Source organism: Patiria miniata, unplaced genomic scaffold, assembly GCF_015706575.1.
Source record: "Patiria miniata isolate m_02_andy unplaced genomic scaffold, ASM1570657v1 HiC_scaffold_26, whole genome shotgun sequence".
NCBI lineage: Eukaryota > Metazoa > Echinodermata > Asteroidea > Valvatida > Asterinidae > Patiria > Patiria miniata.
This window is the reverse complement of record NW_024037065.1, coordinates 6,208,443-6,223,557: the sequence shown is the minus strand read 5'-3', so window position 1 is coordinate 6,223,557 and position 15,115 is coordinate 6,208,443. Positions and strand designations below refer to the sequence as shown.

Here is a 15,115-nt window from a genome sequence, read left to right as displayed (position 1 = left end):
CAGTGCCAAGTATGCAGAGCATTAAACTCATGGTAATGTTTCCCATTTAAGTCCACATAAACAAAGTGGGATCTACCGGTATATTAACATAATACTTTTGAAACTTATTGAACCCTAACATCCTAAGGGCTCTTTGGGGGTCAAGGACCAAATACTTCAGAATACGACATCTGCTGGGGCCAATTTCACGGCGCTGCTAAGCACAACAATTTGCTTAGCACAAAAAAGTCTGGCTTCACAAAAGCAGGTTACCAGCCAAAACTCCACGTGATGTATATTGCTTGTTGTTTGCTTAGCATGAAAATCACATGGAGTTTTTTGGCTGATAACCTACGTTTATATGCCAGACTTTTTTTGTGCTAAGCAAATTTTTGTGCTTAGCAGCACCATGAAATTGGGCACTGTTGTCCACACTTGTATGGAAAGAAATGCATACTACAGGTTACTTCTCAGTAGTATTTTGTAGCTTTAGGGGCTGTTAGAGTTAATGTTGGATGTGCCAACAAGCCATGTATTTATTTTTGAGCTTACCCTGATCAAATCAAACGTCCAGTCACAGGCAACACGGATGAACAACGGACGAACAATGACATGCTTATTAAGGAATATACAACATTTGCTTTTGATGTAATTTTCAGAATTAAATGGATTGGGGGGGGGGGGGTTAGTAGTTTATAGCAAATATTGTTACACTGACTTGTTTGAAGTTTTGTGTTCGTAGATCCTGAAAAAAAACCCAAGAAAAACAATCACGTTCCTGTAGTCTGGTTCCCCGACCCCACTTAAGATTATATCATCTATAAATGGTTGGGAATTGTAAGGGCAGGGAACCAATCTAGCTGGCTTAATGATGTTAAATTCGGGGCAGTATTTGAAAAAAGGTGAGGTTAGGTGAGATTAGAGTTAATGTTGAGCATACCCTGATCAAATCAAACAGGGTATAAGTAAAATCTTCGTTTTCCTTTTTATGGGTGCTCTTTAATAACATGTTTTGGTTTGATGCAGGGTGAGAGCCAGGCCACCGGCCGTCCCCTGTTCTGCACCCCTACCCGCTACGGCCGGGTCAGCCAGGGTCGAGGCTGGAGTACGGGCAACGGTACACCGGACGCTGTCTGCTTCAGTGTGGACAAACCGGGCATCCTCATCGCCGGGTTCTGTATCTACGGTGGAGGGGGACACTACAACTATGAACTGGAACTCCTAGACGGAGTGAGTTTTGTAGGACTACTTTAATGATGGCTTGTTTTTGGTTAGATGGAGTAGTTGTTGCTACTTAAGTGTATATCAAATGAGGTTTTGCCCTTCACCGACGTTTTTTAACACTGTATACTCAGTGAGTATACAGTGTTAAAAAACGTCGGTGAAGGGCAAAACCTCATTTGATTTATATCACCCCGACGCAAAATTCCATCTTATAATAGTTCATGCGGTACCCGCTGCTATGTACATCAGATTCGAACCAGCCAACCGATCCCGTTAGCTCGGTGGTCGAGTGGTGGGACATCTGCACTAGAAAGCAGGAGGTTGTGGGTTCGAGTCCCACCCGAGTGATTTTTTCCAACTTTCACTCGGGAGGTAACACACTGAGTATACAGTGTTCAAAAATGTCGGTGAAGGGCAAAACCTAATTTGATTTATATCACCCCGACGCAAAATTCCATCTTATAATACTTAAGTGTACTTTCCAACAAAGCTACTTCTATTGCTGCTAGTTACTTTTAATTCTTTTGGCTGTGCTAAACAAGGCTGCCTTTCACTGGGATATAATACCTGTTGCAGCATTGATGTTTTTGTTAAAGGATCACTTCCTTTTCTTCCTGCATTTTTTCGTTTGAAGCAAGAAAATTACTCAAAATCTTAAAGTAGGGTGTATACAAACTAACCTGTGGAAGTTGTAGCTCAGTGGCAACTACATGTATACATTCTTTTCGTAAAGCATGTTTAAAGGTGTGCCCGCGGGCACACTTTTAACAGCACTTTCAATTATTGTTTTCTTCTGAACGATGCCATTCTAGGCTGAATATCTGTGTTTAATACATCCCTATTTTCATTTATAAAACAATTTTTCTCATCAAATTGGTCGGTCTGTTTCTGCATTTTTACTGATGTTTTTACCAGTTGTTTTTACAACAGTGAATGAAAAATACAAGCATGCAACTTTTACTGTACAAAGTCTTGTGTGATTTGGAGTTTTCTTGTTTTTCTAAATTCCCAGTTGCATGCCTGATAATATTGAAAAGATAAACTTGATTCCCTTTTGTCCCTCCATACTTGCAACTTTTGATTCCTTTATTTGGTCATAACTCACAGAGTGAGACAGGCGCCGACGGCCACAGCCATCGCTGGAACTCCTTGGAGCTGGTCAAGGGCTCCTACGGCCCCAGCGACCTGGTCAACGACGTGGCCGAGGTCAAGTTTGACCGACCGGTAGCGGTCAAGGTGGGTGCTTAAATCGGAACAGAATAGAAGGCATTCGTCAGATGCCGCACCACCCTAAATTTACTTTTTGGAAAGGTCATGATTGGCTCCTGCATGTATGGATCTGCATTATTAACCCTCTTTGGCTACACTATCATAGCAGTCAAAACAAGGAAGTGACTGTTAGAACTCCCTTCTTAATAAGCCAACTGCGCGCATTCGTAACCTGTGACAACGCACATTGTTTGTCTCAAATGCCCTTTGACAGTACCCACAATGTACAAACAGCCTTTTTGTAAAGTCAGTGGCGCGATGTTGTCAAAGGCCATTTGAGACAAACAATGCGTGTTGTCACAGGTTATGAATGCGCAGTTGGAACTCCTAAAAGGCTTATTCGATATAGCCTTGCTTTGATTGGAGGTGATTGATATGCCGGTTGTACCTACCAGTTACCTCTTTTGTCTTTTGGTGGAATTTGACTTGTCACAGTGCTAACACGAATGGGATCTGACTTTATTTTGCTAGCCTGTATACAATGCATGGCAGAGAAATTGGAAGACATTTTTGACTGTCTGTGAGTGATCTAACAATAGGAAGGTTAAAACATTTTTATATCAGTCTTCACGTGCGGTACCACACTGAAACGAAAAAGGTCATTCTGTAAATTTGGGTCCACTTTTTCCTGACCCTGTTACATCTGACAGCTATGTTTTCATGATTCTGATGCACTACTAATACCGGAGTCTTATACAGGGTGAGTCAAAAAAAGCGGAACCCAAACCCCCAAAATTATATTTCATATTTAAAAAAATATGTAGCACCAAAAATAATAATGACTGGAAAGCCAATTTCATAAGCTACTTTTGGATGAAAAAATTGCTGAAATTGGTCAATCCGTTAAAAAAATATCACCATTTAAACACAATGACCCTAAAACCTGTCTCGTCCCAAAAATGCGATTTCAACAATCGTCGTCACAATTGTCTTCAAACATCACCAGCGATGAAATCTTAGTTTAAACATTAACAATATGCAACAAAGTCCTTTTGAAGGCCCGTCTTTTAAAAAAGTAGATTTTTATAAATCATATTGTTTGCCTAACCAGGGTTGTTAATCAAAATATTGTGTGCTACAGTTGGTGACAGTTGTTGAAACAAGTTTTCTGTGTCATTTTCTTTGTTGTTCTAAACAGTCAAAAACACACAATAAATTGATTTTTTGGACGAGACAGGCTTGGGGTCATTGCGTTTAAATGGTGGTATTCTTTGAACGGATTGAGCAATTTCAGTAATTTTTTCATCTAAAAGTAGCTTTTGAAATTGGCTTTCCAGTCGTTATTATTTTTGGTGCTACTTATTTTTTAAAATATGAAATACATTTGAGGGTTTGGGTTCCTCTTTTTTTTACTCACCCTGTGTAGCGCACGTATCTACCAACAATTAGGTACTCAAGGCGCTGGTAATGCAGTCATCATCCAAGAGTGATCATATGAAGCATAAAACCAAGCAAGTCACTTTTAATGAAACTTGAATGGCAAATTACAAATTTCACATGTAAAGGAGACAGGAAAAATGTTCACACTTTGGCCCCTCAATTTATACTATAGAATGACTCCAATGGATTTGGAAGCCTCACAAATGAAGATCATTATTCACCGAAACGTTTTGGTAATGTCTACAACACTGTGATGATTTGAATATCCTTGGTACTTGGCCATATGGTTGAATACTTGTATACTAGATAACCATCAGGTTTATTTTCGGTTCCCTGTGTAGGAGGGGGTGAAGTACGCAGTGCGGCTCAGAAATCACGGCAACCGAACGGTGAACGGAGACGCTGGCACAACCCACGTCAAATGCCCTGACGGAGTGGTGTTCACCTTCAGCTCCTGCCCCCTGAGCAGTAACGGTACCAGCCAGACGCGGGGCCAGGTGCCTCAGATCCTCTACTTCAAGTAAGTACAAAGCAAGTTGCCATAAAATGTAGCAATTGAGCATCACTATGAATGAAGGGCTTTCACTTTCCTTCATTCGTGGGAACTATTCCTGAATTTAGATTTTATTACTGGTTTGGACCCTTTACAAAGGGGCAGTTCCACGGTGTTGGATGTACAGACCTTTTAACAGTGGTCACAAAACACCATCTGCTGCTTGTGCACAAAATCCAACGAAAGAGGTGCTCTGCATGCAATCACGAACATGAGATTATTGTAAGTCCTTGGCCAAATTCCACGTCTCTTCTTACTGTATGGAGCAAGTGGCTTCTTACTGAGGCAGAAAATGCTGCACTTCGGTGAACTACGTCGTGGGCTAGCAACGGATTTTGTTTCGTATGCATGTGTCTTAGACTTCAATACTTAGGTCCTCCTGAGCAGCTGGGCACACCGGCCCGCAAGATGTCCTAAATGTACTCGGAATGCACTACGCCAGGTCTTCTTAGGTCTTCCTCTCTTCCGCTTCTGCCCGATGGAACCCTCTGCATTGCAGTCCTGGAGTGCCGGTGATTTAGTGGGCACAGAATGTAGCCAGCTAGACATTAGCCTGCACTCCATCACTATCTCCTGCAGTCTCTGGGAATTGGCTTCCTGTAGAGGTTCTCCTTTGGTGACATGATCATGATAAGTGACACAGAGCATTCTGCGCAGGCATCATGGATGAAAGAAGTCGTTGGTGAAAGTTTCTGCACAACTCGAGCTGTGTCCTTCCACGTTTCAGGGAGTTGATCGCAGTGGGCATTGCAGTACGCATGTGTACATCTCATAAATATGGGTTCTGCACTTACAGGGTTATCTAAGAATAGCTGCAAAAACAGAATGGTGTAAGCTCAGAAATCCATGCCATAAAAATGAACCCTGATCTTGAAATGAATCTTGTGTTGCATTCCATCACCAGCACTGCGGCCGACACTGAGCACACTCAGACCGAGTCCCACTCGGTGGTTCTGGAGCGTCAGGCAAGAAAGAGCGCCTTGTCCATCACTAGCATCATCATCAAGGCTGCTACCGAACTCCTGCACCAGGCACAAGGATTACAAGGTCAGGTCTTGGAGAAAGGTCTTGTAACCTTCTTTCAATGTTTTATGTTAATAAAATTTCAATTAAATCTTTCACAAGTAACTTTGAGGCAGCTAAGTGCACTGTGAGCAAAAGAAATGCTCTGATAGATCGAAATACATATTCCACGTAGTTTATGGCATTATTCAGAAATTTTCCATCATTTACTTTTGAGGAAGTTTTTTAAGACCAGTCACTTCAACATGGAATAGCTCCTTTGGCAAAGTAGCATGCAGGCCCAGCCAAGGTTGGACTCCGTCGTGTGTACACACGACGGAGTCCAGGCTATGAACGTCTGCTGCCAAAGCGAACAAATTTCTAAAACATGTTTTTCATATTTTTTACCTGATGGAGGAAGCTGAAATTTTGTTTACATATTCCTTGTGTCCAGAATTATGCATACGCTTGGTTAAGAAAAGGCAAATATGTCTGCGGGCGGCGCGTTTACTGAGAATAAACCGCAATTCTCAGAACGAACTCCCCTTGTGAAGACTTACGCGCGCGCCTGCATGCACACCCCACACGGGGCCGCATACGACACGCGTGTATCTTCACACGGGAGTTTGTACTGAAAGTGTTTTCAACAAAAGCATGGATCTGCGGTTTATTTTCGGTAAATACATCGCCCTCGGACATATTTACCATTTCTAAACCCAGCGTATGCATAATTCTGGACACAAGGAATATGTAAACGAAGTTTCAGCTTCCACTATCAGGTAAAAATATGTACAAAATGTTTTCAAATTTTTTTTCGCTATGGCAGTCGAATTAATACCCTGGACATCAGTCGTTTTGCAATGAAGATGACGTCCAACCTGGGCTACGTGGTGGCCCAATGAGCATTATCCTGAAGTGTTCAGTTTTAGAGGTGGCAGAAATAAAATGCTCAACGAAGTTACAGTTTCTAGCCTGCTCTTCAAGCACAAGGATTTTGAGAGTGTCGAGCACAAGGATTTTGAGATTTTCAATCCTGTAACATCTTCTCTGTCCTCTTCAGATGCTGAATTGTCGGAGGTCCTGGGCTCAGCGCATCTCTTCATCAGCCTGTTACCCCTCGTATTGGCCCATATTGGGCCGGTTGCTGTATCAGATCCCAAGGTACGGAAACCATTCCGAGCACGCCATCAATCTGCAATCGTGGATGCTCCATTCAATGGCGAAAGCATTGTGCAGGCTATTGTACAAAGCAAATGCCCTGGGACAGATTGTATGAACAATAGCTGACACAATGATTTCACTATTGAAGGGAGCAGTGATATCATGCTCAGAATTGTCTATTCTCCACACTAAGTGTCTTACAGGAACTCCCCCCGCCCAAGGATAACACTTGCGGAACCTTAAGGAATCGAACATGCCAAAAATTTGGAGACTGCTAACATAGGGCGGATATCTGAGATGGTAGAGGGTTAGTCACTTTCTGTGAAACAACCTTAGTTTTCCTGGGCGCTTTGTTACATGATTTTTGGAAACCGATTAAATTGATATCGATTCAGTGTGGGAAGAATATAAGGTACTGTGTGCCATGCTGACAAGGTATGCTGGTACATTGTGTGTGTGTGCACTGATGAGTTTTGAGCAAAGGGTGCATGTCGGATGTGCTGCAGAAGATGTATAAACACAAAGTTTGTTCACAGAGGGACACATTTGAGTGCAGGCACAGGGTAGAAATTGTACTTAAACGTAGACTACATCATTTGTAATTTGTGCATTATGTTCGTTTGAAGCAACAGAAGTGCTCAAAATCGAAAGGAGGGTGCTTAACTACTAACCTGACAAAGGTTTAGCTCAGTGAATGCTGTATATTCAGACAAAAACAATATGCTGTGCCATGTTTTGAATTGTGCCCAAAATCAGCATCCGGGGCCCGTTCTTATGCAGCCGATTGCAGGTACGTGATGCCGCGCATTTAACCGATAAATGATAGCAACCACATGCGCGTGGGCGTTTTTTTTCCAATGCTTGCGCAACCTTCGCCGAATTAAAAATCGAGCTACTAACGGAAATTTTCAAGAATGCGTGTTTAGACGCATTGTTGGAAATGGCCTTCTTTCATTGTTTTCTTCAAAACGATAGCTTGCCAGAAAGAATATTTTCACAGGGAGTTTAGTGCCATTACTATCTTTAAACCAAGTATGTTTTTGAACAGTAATTTTGTCAGTTACTCTTTGGATTACTGTCAAATGATTTTCTTTGTATCACATGTAGAGCGCTGTGCAGATCTTGGACTTGATCCAGGAGCTCCTGCCCCCAGTGGCCGCCATCAATCTCCAGTTTTCCCCGCCCACTGACTCCGCATCAGCCATTGCCGGCCACGCCCTTGACAACATAGCCAGCCAATCAGGCGAGGCCGGGGGCGGAGTCACCACCTCATCTCATTATGCTGTGGTGGAGAGTGACCACCCTTACAAGGCTGCCACTGTGGCCAACTACAAGGTTAGTAGTAAGCCTACTGAATTCTCAAACTCGATTTTATGTGATTCAGATGTTTCTTACTGTGTCCGCACAGTCTTTAACAATCAGCCTAGGGATTGGTATACGTTATTCATTCTTCTAAAACTGCATTGTACATGCTTGGTGGAGTATGTTGAACTACTGCTCATTAAAATGTTTGTTGTTGTAGATCTTTGCAAGACCCAGGCCTTTGTATGCTTCATGCTGTCTTAAAGGGAAAATACAACATTTGCAAACATCAAAAAATAAAACTACCAAATCATTTTGAAATACCTTGCTGGACTGTTAGTGAATGACAGTGTAAAGCATCCTGTAAAATCATGGCACCTGGTATACTGTCATTTTCAAGAAAAGTGGTATTTTTGTATCAATTTCCAACGCTGATCGGCCAATCAGCGTTGGAAAAAAACTGGCTTTTTTTTCAAATACTGGCCCCAATTGACCATCGCACTTGTTTGCAATCGATTACACACTTATGAACGGGTACAAGCCAGCGTACTGGTTCCCTGACCTTACAATTCCCCAATGTATGTAAACTGCTCTGTTTCTTCTTAAATTGAGTCAGGGAACCAGACTACAGGAAAATGATTGTTTTTCTTGGTTTTTATAGCATTTTTGAACCCAAAACCTCAAAAAAGTCAGTGTAAGTATATTTGCTATATATTTCCAACCCCCCAATTCCATCCATTTCTAAAAATTACAGTAAAAGCAAATGATGTATATTCCCTTTAAGTTGTTTCTAGACAACTGATTCTGAGTACATTATTATGAAATCATTAATGTCAATAAAAATATTGATTAATGCGCCAAATTGTATAAAAACCAGCGAATCCTTGGAAATTGCTTGCCACAGCTCAAATCATGCAAGCCTGCCAGGCAACTAATGAAATAAGACTTAGTTCCACCAGCCTGTGGTAGTTGAGTGTTCATGCAGTCGGCTCGTAAAAACTGGAGCCCAGTAAATGAATTGAGGGGATGGCACATGCTACTCATGGATAAGTTTAAATACTGCTAAAGGTCGAGACACGGTTTCTAACTTTAGGTACAACTGACCATTTAAGAATTGTTTATGGAAGCTTTGAAAGATCTCTACAACCTCAATAATTGACCATAATTTGAAATTTGAACAAAGAAGTTGACTAGAGTTAGGTTTGAACCTGGAACCTCCAGATTGCCGTTCCGTTGCTCTACTAACTCAATTATCCAGCCCTTTGTTCACGGATCCCCGTTTTCCAGTGTCTTTGTTCAACAGCCATGTCTCCTGATTTTCTTGGATTTTTTACGTTTCTTTAATGCCATTTCAAATTGAGAAACATGGTAAAGAGTCTTGTGTGGTTTGGAATTTCCTCGTTTTTTTTTTCTAAATTCCCAGTTGCATGCCTGACTCAAAAGTGCAGGTCAGGAGCCATAAAACAGTTTATGTCATGTAGCCAGGGAATCGCACCCAACCCACGATGCTAGCAACATTAGCAATGCCGCGAACCTCAGGATTAGGAATTGGGGTTCACTCATAGAGGATGCAGCTGAAAGTGTTAATTTCTATGTATTTTGTGTCATTTTAGGTTACATTCCCGGAGACTGTGCAGTGGATGCTGCTGGAGTTTGACCCCATGTGTGGCACGGCCCAGCCAGAGGACGGTCTGCAGCTCTACATCCCAGCCAGGGGCGTAAGCTCCGCCCCAAAGGCAGCACCCTCCGCCTCGTCGACCACCATCAAGAAAAGTACAGGGGAAGAGTCGGCGGATGAGTTGCAGGTCTCTCATTGGCCGGTGCTGAGCCGTTTCCACGGCGGCAGTAACTGGCCCACGTCTGCGGTCATCCTTCCAGGTGCGATCACGAACTGTAACCATGTTAAATTTCATAAAATGCAACGCTGGTTAAGAGCTGTAGTAAATTGTTGGATTATGACTGTCAACACACGTAATAGGGTACACTGTACAAAGCTCCGTTGTGTTTTGTTGCATTTTGCTGCAGTAAGAAAGGTTCACGTATCGGCTTTCGTCGATCTCTTTGTTGCAGTTATAAGGTTGCTTAGAAAGTGCCTTATGAGTTGCTAGGGTTGATGTTGTTTGTGTTTTATTTCAATTGATGTCCCACTTACAATTTGGAAATTTGAAATATTTAAAAGTAGTTTCGAGATCTGAACATATCATACAGATGTACCTTTTATGGAGTAATGATACATTTAGACTTAACAGCTGTAAACGAGTCTTTACAGGTTAATCCCAAGTCAACAGGTCTCAAATCAAGACTTCACCGATTCCTAAGACTGATGACAGAGACACTCCTTTTTTCTTGTTTGTTCACCGTTTTCAGTGATTTGACTTGTGCTTCACTTGTAATTGAGATTTGCCTCAATTGCAGATCTGCTTGGATAAAATATTCAAATGCATCATACCGAACAGTAGTGGATTTCTCTTTCTTCTTTTCCGACTCAGGTAATGAAGTCAACTTCTCCTTGGAGACAGCCTCTGATTACATGAAGGATGAGAAGGCTAGCACCTATGGCTTCAAGTGTGCCATTGTGGGCTATGAGTGGTCAGCAAATGAAGAGGTAAGGCTGCGTCCAAATTGGCAGTTTAGCGGCTGCGGCTTTTTGTTTTGGGCTGTGGCATCCTTTGGTAAAGATCTGTAGGCTTAAAGAAAATGTCTGTTAGAGAGGTATACTTACAGCGATATGTACGAATACTTATACCAACATGCATTCTTGGATGAATTTTTGCCAAATTCTGACTTTCAGAAATGGAAAGAGAGTAAAATCTGTCACGAGCCAATGTGGCCCATCAGGCCGGCGTTTATATCCAGTTTCAGTAGCATGAAACGACTGAGAATATTTATACTCCCATTTATACTCCTGGGTGGAGAGAGACAAGTGAGAGTGAAGTGGCTTGCTCAATGACACAACATGCGACCAGCCGCTGGATTTGAACCCCTGAACCTCTGATCTTGAGTCACGAACCCTAACCACTGGGTCACACTCCCCTAAATGGACAACCAAGTTATTATTTTTTTTTCTGCAATGCCCAGGGCCTGGTTCAACTAGAGAAGGAGCTGGCCTACCTTGGCGGCATGTGCGCGGGATCCCTGCTTCGTAAGGACATCGTCCTGCCTCCAGTGATGGGGGAGGATGGGGAAGAGGAAGTGGAACCCATCGCAGAGGTTGCCCAACAGGTCAGTACAGTGCCCTCTATTGACACAATTTTTCCAGCTTCGGTTTCGGTTGTGATGCAACTTTGTCCTGGAGATTTAAGGAGATAAATCCCTAATTCTATGTTTATTGTTGCTCTGTTGTTGTTTTTGATTGATACCTGAAAGATGCGATGGTTTAAGAAGTGTATTTTTGGCTCAATGAGTGGGGGTGATAAATATGTTCTGTGTTTGATGCCTTTTAAAATGGCTACACAGTAAAACTTTGCCATAACACAAGCAGTGGGTTCCACAAAAGTTTGTTTGGTACAGCGATTGTTTGTTTTGGCGATTATCAGCCACCAAAACTCTAACTCCCCAGGCATTTTCTTCTAGGATGCAACCTCAATTCTGCAAAATTCTCCAACTGCCTCCATGCAAACATTGCATACATTCTCAATCCTGCTAAATCCTGCATTATCTGAACGTGGTCCTTGGAGGGGTTACCACTGCCTCAATCCTGTAAAATCCAGTTATCACTGTCAATATGTTGAGGCAGAGCAGTGACATCCTTGAGCAGTGCGGCGGATTTCAAGTATAATATAGGCCTAAATTCATGCATGGCTGAGCATAAACAATGCAAGGTCCGGCCCAAGACCTTGACACAGTGCATCCTCCAAAATCAGCCACACAGTTTGGCCATATAGCCTCAATCCTGCAAAATCCTCCATTTTGCAAAGAGCATTTTGGAGGATTTGGGAAGGTTAAGGTTGAAACAAAAATCGGAGACAAAGGGGATAAATGTTATAGTCAATTGTTCATCATAAGGATGGTTGTTAAAGTGCTGTTCTATAGTAAATAATGTCTTGTATTGATCTGACCTTTGCCTATTGACCAAATAAATGTTCCAAGTTTCTTTTTTCTTGTTAGGTATTTGGTGCTCATTCAGGGCTACTCGGCAAAGGTTTTGCCCTGCCCAATCCGCCTAGCATCCATCAGGCTCTAGAGGGCAGTCTTCCCCTCAGTACGCAATCCAACGAGAGGGCATTCCTGAAGGACTTTGTGCAGTGTATGCATGGAACGAGCGGCGGTCGACTAGCCAGGTCAGAACATATTTTGAAAAAGAAAAATGAACTTTTTAAGTTTCTTAAAATGGCCTATTTTAGTTTCTAGATAATTTGTGAGCAAATCCAATATCAGTCACAAGTATGAATGATTAATTTTGATTGATAGGCCTTTCTAAATATGGTGGCCAGTGAATGTCAATAGTAATAGTCAACCTTTTTCTCCCACAATATATTTGAAGCACAAATCATTGGCTTTCCAATGATACCAAATTTATTTCTTTAGCTTAATTTCTTCCAAAGATATGGCACAGCATCTTCAACAGTGTCTCGCCGAATTTCACTGACCTGATTTCGAGAAAAACATCTTTCAATAAAAAAAGATATGCATTGCGCCAACAGTGGCAGTGAAAAACGTTCTTCAGTTTGTCCACGCTTTGAGTATTTTTTCCCCAACAAAAATGCATAGTGCAGGGTTCGACCTTAACTTTTATTTTTAACTAGCCAGCCAGGCGACTGAAACATACTCATAACTTGCCTGCGGGCATTTTCACTAGCCTGCATGTTTTTCTTTTATAGAGTGTCTCATAAACAACAATGTGCATACATGTAAAAACGTGTATCCTGAGGCAATCTTGTCAGTGTTTCTAATAAACAGATCTAATAACTTAACCCTAATAAACGGTAAATAAAATTATACATCAGTTGATACAGGTTTGCTTTCTGAATTTAATGATTTATTTCTTCCTGTGCTTTTATCTTTGCCATATCCCAGTAATTTTTTACTTTGCCAGCCGGTCTATTTAAGGAATAGTTTGACTAGGCCGCCGCTGTTTGACTAGCATTTGGCTAGCGGGCTACCGCTAAATTCGAACCCTGATAGTGTGAATCTTGGATACCTTGGCTACTCAAAAAAACATACATTTGTGACTTGCTGTGGCAAAATGAGATATCTGGCAAAATTGAGTAATCGACGCCTGAAGTCGTGTACACCAGAAAAATAATGTCAAAATTTATATAATTTTTTTTCCTAATTTTAAGAAACCAAGGTGTCCAAGATTCACACTATAAGTTTTTTCTAGGAAAAAATAGCCCAAAAGTGGTAAAACTTAAGACCTTTTTTTCACTACCGTTGGCGGCGCAATGCGTATCTTTTGTTTCAAAGCAGTTTTTCTTGAAATGAGGTCGGCCAGTGATTTGCGCTTAAACATGATCTGACATTTAATGTGATCTGACTGTTGGTGACTGGCCTGTGTAAAAGGGGAAAGGGATTGATTTTTTGACTGTCTGTGACTGTTCAGATAGCTGGAGGGCTAATGTAAACTTGGCAATTTATAATTCAATCCTTTGCTCATAATATTGCAGATGGATGCAGCCGGAGTCCTACGTAGACCCCAGACAGTGTGATATTGTGTTCCAGCGTGAGGACATTCGATGCAGTATGCCCACTATAGTCAGCATCATGAGCAGGGACCAGTATGGGAGCCTGGTCTACGTGCCCAATCTCAAGGTAGACATGTGTTAAATGCAGGGCTTCAAAGCTGGAATGACCAAAGAACAGACTCTGTTATCTTCAGCATTAAACCTTAGGGTTGCTTTATATTTTATCTGACAGCAAAATGCATGACGTTGGCAGTTATTCCATATTTTTTTTTTTTACATTTGCATTGCCTAAACATGCTGGCTTTACACTGAAGTTACATATTGTATGTATCTGTTACACAGATGTTTGTGTGAAGGATGAATGGCCACCAGGCACTGAGGTTTTCGGTAACACCATGTGAACGATATCTCTCAGTGAGTTGTGTGGTTCAGAGTTGAACCAGTTGGTTTAATTCTGTTCATCATCAGGAGACTGCAGGACTCTTGCTGGTGTAGTAGTTTAAGTATTAGATGCTTAGTTCAGTGGACCCTTGAGGCTGGAGATTCTAGAACAGGATGCTAAGTTTCGGTGGACCGTCTTTGTTCGAAACGTCGAGTAAGACCAACTGGTTCTTCTCAGAACCACATAACTCACAATGGTGTACCGCAAACCTCCTATTCATTCACCATTTTGAAATTAAAAAAATGAGTGTCATATCAAGATTAGAAAAAGGAAATAAAGCATAAGTAACATTTCTGCAATGTTAGGTTGAAGTTGAAGCCGTACCCCTAGGGAAGCGAGAGAAGACCTACCACGGTGCCAAACTCTTCAAGTCCACAGCGCCTGGGGAGAAGGACATGACGTTCGGCGGCCACCCAGCACCCAAGCTGGACGTACCGTACGAGGCCACCATACGCAAGGACAGCATGGCCTACAACTCCATCACCATGATGAAGGAATACGAGCTGTACTCGTTTGAAGAGTTGAGATACGCCTCTCTCCCTGTCACAAGGTGAAGCTTTTCTTCATTACTTTGTAAATTTCAATCTCCCAAATCTCTGTGTTGAATTTTCTGGTAATGAAACCAAGGATTCCTCAAAAGTGCAATGGAGTGTAACTTTCAAGCCTGAAGAAAAAAGCTGAAGAGAGATAAGAGTGGAAAAAAAAAATCAGTTTTAGAAGTGGACGGAAACCCTGAATTGGTAGTACAGTGGAACGCCGCTATAGCAAACAAGATACGCAGAAATTATTTGTAATAGTGATCGTTCGGTACAGTGATTTTAATCTGCTGGTGCTCCGGTACTCACTTTTCAATAAATATCGCCCTTCAGAACTTCACCCTGCACGCCCTGGTAGTTACTGAAAGATGACTTTGAACATGTGCCGACTATTGAATCATGTTTGTACACAGTTTTTGAGCTTACTACCTACAGCAATGGGTGGCTTTCCTTTTCCATTCCTTGGGGAAATAATAGCCACTTGGCACTCTTCTGTTGATATTTTTCAACAACAATATGTTCGGTATGTTTTGTACGCAAAGATCGGGAGCCAAGCATGATGTTCAGAAAAGCCGAATGTTTGGTATAGCGGTGTTCGGTATAGCGATGTTCCACTGTATAAGAAAAATCCATGGAATTAGAT

The 15,115-nt window shown here is 41.9% G+C and overlaps 1 protein-coding gene across 5 annotated transcripts in view; it reads left to right on the top strand.

Moving 5' to 3' along the window:
- The window catches only part of LOC119733946 (E3 ubiquitin-protein ligase MYCBP2-like), a 63,693-nt gene that overhangs the window by 13,269 nt on the left and 35,309 nt on the right, over window positions 1-15,115 (top strand). For all 5 annotated transcript variants that reach the window (XM_038207311.1, XM_038207310.1, XM_038207309.1 and 2 more), the window contains exons 11-22: window positions 1,006-1,209; window positions 2,311-2,439; window positions 4,194-4,372; window positions 5,310-5,452; window positions 6,468-6,568; window positions 7,676-7,903; window positions 9,484-9,748; window positions 10,360-10,475; window positions 10,949-11,092; window positions 11,978-12,150; window positions 13,477-13,621; window positions 14,242-14,486. In XM_038207311.1, coding sequence (XP_038063239.1) covers window positions 1,006-1,209; window positions 2,311-2,439; window positions 4,194-4,372; window positions 5,310-5,452; window positions 6,468-6,568; window positions 7,676-7,903; window positions 9,484-9,748; window positions 10,360-10,475; window positions 10,949-11,092; window positions 11,978-12,150; window positions 13,477-13,621; window positions 14,242-14,486 — 2,072 coding nt within the window. The remainder of the gene's footprint in view (window positions 1-1,005; window positions 1,210-2,310; window positions 2,440-4,193; window positions 4,373-5,309; window positions 5,453-6,467; window positions 6,569-7,675; window positions 7,904-9,483; window positions 9,749-10,359; window positions 10,476-10,948; window positions 11,093-11,977; window positions 12,151-13,476; window positions 13,622-14,241; window positions 14,487-15,115) is intronic.